General features: G+C 36.3%; 2 protein-coding genes across 9 annotated transcripts in view; both read right to left on the bottom strand.

Moving 5' to 3' along the window:
• Positions 1-94, bottom strand: part of LOC110023017 — a 7247-nt gene extending 7153 nt beyond the window's left edge. Inside the window, exon 1 of the mRNA XM_020722221.1 lies at positions 2-94. The gene's annotated coding sequence lies outside the window, so the exon portion shown is untranslated. The remainder of the gene's footprint in view (position 1) is intronic.
• Positions 95-1422: 1328 nt separating this feature from the next.
• LOC110023014 (protein LHY-like) overlaps positions 1423-4637 on the bottom strand; it is a 41110-nt gene continuing 37895 nt past the window's right edge. For 6 of the 8 annotated variants that reach the window (XM_020722211.1, XM_020722212.1, XM_020722214.1 and 3 more), the window contains 3 exons: positions 3555-3764; positions 2222-3475; positions 1423-1895 (listed from right to left, as the gene is read on the bottom strand). In XM_020722211.1, coding sequence (XP_020577870.1) covers positions 1599-1895; positions 2222-3475; positions 3555-3764 — 1761 coding nt within the window. In that variant the 3' untranslated portion in view covers positions 1423-1598. The remainder of the gene's footprint in view (positions 1896-2221; positions 3476-3554; positions 3765-4637) is intronic. The other 2 variants (XM_020722213.1, XM_020722216.1) reach the window with 2 other exon arrangements.

Raw genomic sequence — 4637 nt, 5'->3', positions numbered from 1 at the left:
TCCCCTTTCCTCATCGAAGGTCCTCCCGGGACGGGTAAAAGGTCAGAAAGGGGAGGGACCGAGCACGAGGCATCGGTCTTCCGGGCGATAGCCGGACCGCTCGGAGTCCAGCACGCCCCCGACCGGTTCGACCGGACTGGCCTATTTCAGTTTTGGAAGTGGATGGGGTTGAAATTATTCAAAATGAAAAAAATAAAGAATTTTGATGAAACATTTATAAAAGATAGAAAATCATTTTAGTGAGATTGTGCAAATAGATTATATTCTTCTTACTTCAACATTGACTTGTGTTGTATTTATATTTTAGTGTTTATTTTTATTGAATTTTTTTAGAAACTCCGCTTGAGGCAGCAGTTTGGTACCACACCGCAGTTTTGTATGTTTCGATAAACTGTATTTTGACAGTTTTTTTAAAAATTTACCGTTGAAATATGTGTATTCCACCTATCTTGTCTAGGTGCGGTGGCAATTTTCTAGTTTTTTTATGACTTTTTTTTTTTTAAGAAAAAGAAATTATAATAGCCACTGTAGTTTTTTAAATATTAAATTATTTTTAGCTGTTTCACAGTCACTTTTTAATAAGCTGCAGCTGCTCCAAATAGACCCGTAGTCAAAATTATGTTTTTTTTTAAAGCTCCATGCACTTTATGCTTTTTGTTTGAAATTTTAATGAAAATTTGTTGTGTTACTTAACTATGGTCTTCATTTGAATACATTTTGCTCAAATATGTTTTAAAACCAACTATGATCTAACAATTTCAATGAAAACCTAGTAGAACAATAGAGTTAACAATCAGTATTGCAAAAACCTAAGAATATTAAATTTTTAAGAAGTAGACTCAATCTCTTGTAAGTCTCGGCGAACATTAATGGATAGAATTATCCTCAATTGGCAACCATCAATAAAAATATGTAACACACATTGGCATAAAGGTCTAGTTATTCACATATTTTGATAACCTTTTCTATTAACTTAACATAGCATTTAAAAAAAATTTAACCTTGATGTTTGTTGTTTGATAGACCTTTTTGCGTTTGAACAGATAATTAAAATATTTTTGTCCATTGATCATGTAATGTGTTGAATCAAAATGTAACTTCTAAACCTTCATCGCATGGTTGACTAATTGAAATCAAGTTTTTCTTTAAATTACAAATTAACAAAACTACATCAATTATAATTCATTTCATTTAACATCATCTCTATAACCAATAAATTCTGAATCTTTTGATTCAATTGCCGTGAATTTAAATATTTATGTGATCATGTATCTAGAACTATTATCCTTAGCATCACATGATATTCATATATAAAGAAACCAAATAATTAAATTGGGAACCCAAATATGTTTTGGTCCACGTTAATCAACATATTATTTAATCTCGTACAATGGCAAAGAATTTAGTGAATCGTGCCAAGCATGGTCCATATTAATTTCCTTCGACGGGGAGGTTCCCCGAAGGCAAGCAGCTACAATAGCAAAGAATTAAGGAATCAAGACTAACAACGTGCGAGTCTCCATGATTTATTAAGCTCTAAAATTTAATCCAAAGCTAAAATGCTAAGAGAGAATGTACGTTGAACAAAGTGATTCTCCTCACAGAGAAGCTCTCTTTCTACTGCCTTCCTCTTGGCCAGTGTTGTTCTCCTCCTCGGTGTCTACAAAGAGCCTCTTGAATGTTACAGCTTCGGATCCCATTTTGCTGCAACTCTGCGTTCTTGCTTTGGAAATGCTGCAAGTCGCGGTAGATGCTTTCGTGTTGAGGTCGATCTGCAACCCGAGAGCTTCCTCATGTTCTGAATTTATGGCCCAGTTGACATCCTGATGCGGCGGCGGCGACAAACTCTGTGGCAGTGCCCCGCGAGAAAGCAGCTCTTCAAAAGCTAGCGGACACTGAAAATTGTTTAAAATAAGTTGAAATTTACCTACCTACCATGATGCTTATGTATTGATATATCTCACACCAATACGTTCATATTTACTACGTATGTAGCATTTTGGCGCTTTAAATCTATGCATGGAAATATGTATTTCATTTATAATAAGTGATAGTAGTGCTATTTTTGATATGATAATTAGGATTTAAGTTCTATGTGTGTAAATACGAATGTTTGTTCAGGTGTGAAATATGCAAATACATTAGAATTGTGTGCAATGTGTAGCACATAACACTTGCAGACATGTACTGAATCAAAATTTTAGTTTCATTAGATGATAACCTGTTTGAGACCTTCAGAACATGACTTGCTATTCCCCAGAGTATCTCTAAACCCTTGAACAATGGATGGACCTTGTTCACCTTGTTCATTGACTCCCTTGGCTTCTTTATTGTTCAAACCGGCATCTTTCTCGACTTCGCTGCTGGGAGTTGTGTTAGAATCACAAGAGGACGGATCATGTTTCTTCTTTCCAGGGGCATGATTTTCATCATGCACTCCAGAAATTGATGAGAGTGCGCATTTGGTAGATTTTGGAGGCCGGTTCATTTTTGAGCTTTCGCAGGAATCTGGTGATGAGGAGGGCTCTAATAAAGCAGAACAAGGTTGTGTTATTCTGTTCGTCTCATTCTGTTCTGGAAAATCGATTTGTGGAGCTTTCTGCTTGTTTGTTTGGCCAATATTTTCTTTCGAGTTCGTGTTATCTTCATGAACTTGGGCGGACTCTATGGCTCGTGCCATTGCTTGTGTAAATGCATGGTTTGGCTGAAATTGAGAAGGCAATAGCCCATGAACCCTCCACCAAGCAGAAGCAGCAGCAACTGTGGCTGCTACAATAGCTGATATGCAGGATATGCTGGATTCTTTCTCTAGAGCTTCGCTAACTAACTTTGTATTTGAGTGAATGGAGAAATCCACGAAGGTGGGTGGCAGTGAGGCAGCTGCAACGCTAGCTGCTTGATGGATTGCTGGGTTCTGTGACAAGGCTGATGCAAGGAGGCTTGGAAAATAGTTGGTTAAGTTTATGAGTGCGGTAAATGAATTGTCGTCAATATTGAGCTGGTTATTAGGTGAAATTGATGGAACTGCTTGAGGGACAGAAGACATCAAGTTTTTTGTCGTATGTGTTGCTCTTCTTGTAGAATCAAGTGATAAGTTAAGATCTGCATTTGGTTCTGGTTGAGCTGACAGTGATTTTGTGATACCTTCACTAGAATATTTTGTACCTTCCAATTGAACAGGAATTCTTTCCTGGTTTTGATCACCTTGTAGATTGTCCGTTGATGATGTAAATGGCTTCTCCATCTGCTTTAGTAGTTGCCACTTATCTACAGTATTGAAACCAAACCGAGAGTCTGTAAAATATTCACTCATTCCAAGGTTTTGTAAATCAGCATCGTTTTTCCTCGGTGATTTCGTTATTTTCTTAGTTTCTTTTAACTCTTCCAGTGTTGGCATCTGCTCTGAAGGATCTGAAGTTCCGTTGCGACGAAAACAGACAGAAGTGGATGAAGTGCCTTCTCCGAATGCCTGCTCCTTATTTTGTTTCAAGGCCATGCATGACATTCTTAAGAAAAAAATAAGTAGAATGGGAGAAACTTCATGACTTTTTTACCTTACTCTTAGTATCCATTGCCACTTTATCAGTTCCTATCAATACAAAAGCCTTTGACAAGCTTTTCCCTTCTACTTCCGCCGAGGGATTTTGTGAAGTTGCACCAATCATTTCAGGATATGAACTGTATGGTTTCCTTTTAGGCCGTGGGGGCGGAATTTCTATGACATGAGGATGTCCACGTGTCATGCCACCAGTCCCCTTCTCCAACTGTACAGTCAAGAGAAAAAAATAATAAAGAAATATTTCTCCAACAAATATAATGCATTTGATAACAGAAGAAGAAAGAGAATCAAGAGTGCTTTTCCTTTCCAGTTGTTGAAATGAGAGAACTAAAAAACTAGTAGACAAACCAATAGGTAGCACAATATCGTCTACGAAATCATAACTGGTTTCAATGATTAGATCGAGAAAATGCCATGAATGCATCAGTGAAGTGTTAATGATTTGTATAATCATGTAATCAGGGAAGGAGTGGATGACAATTATTCCATATAATCAGCTTGTAAATATCTCATCTAAATTATTTGAAAACTTGTAACCTCCCTGACATCAGAAACAAACATGGAGACAATGAAATCCAGTGGATAGATTTGTAATTGTTGTAACAGGAGATCCTCCTTTCATTTTATTCCTCAATTGAAAGCATATGTTATATATATGGCAAGTTGGCAAACAGTTGAGAAGTAAGTCCCTTCTGACCCGGGTTCGATTCCTACAAGAACCCATAGCACATAAGGGAACTCAATTGAAAGCATATGTTATATATATATAGACACACACTCCTCTCTCTATACATTAAAAAATATTTCTAATATTGAAAAGATCCTGTAATTAGATCTCGTTTTTGATGACAGGGAGGTTATAATCACCAAATAATTTAGACGAGATATTTGGAGACAATGAAATCCAGTGGATAGATAACCAATGTGTAATAGATTTGTAATTGTTATAACAGTAATAACTCCTTTCTTCTTATTCCTCAATTGAAAGCATAGATTTTATATATACATTTATATACATCTATCTATCTATCTATCTATCTATCTATCTATCTATCTATCTATCTATATATATATATAT

The sequence above is a fragment of the Phalaenopsis equestris genome, unplaced genomic scaffold, assembly GCF_001263595.1.
Source record: "Phalaenopsis equestris unplaced genomic scaffold, ASM126359v1 Scaffold000204, whole genome shotgun sequence".
NCBI classification, from domain to species: domain Eukaryota; kingdom Viridiplantae; phylum Streptophyta; class Magnoliopsida; order Asparagales; family Orchidaceae; genus Phalaenopsis; species Phalaenopsis equestris.
The sequence above is the reverse complement of the archived record's forward strand: the minus strand, read 5'-3'. Positions and strand labels throughout refer to the sequence as shown.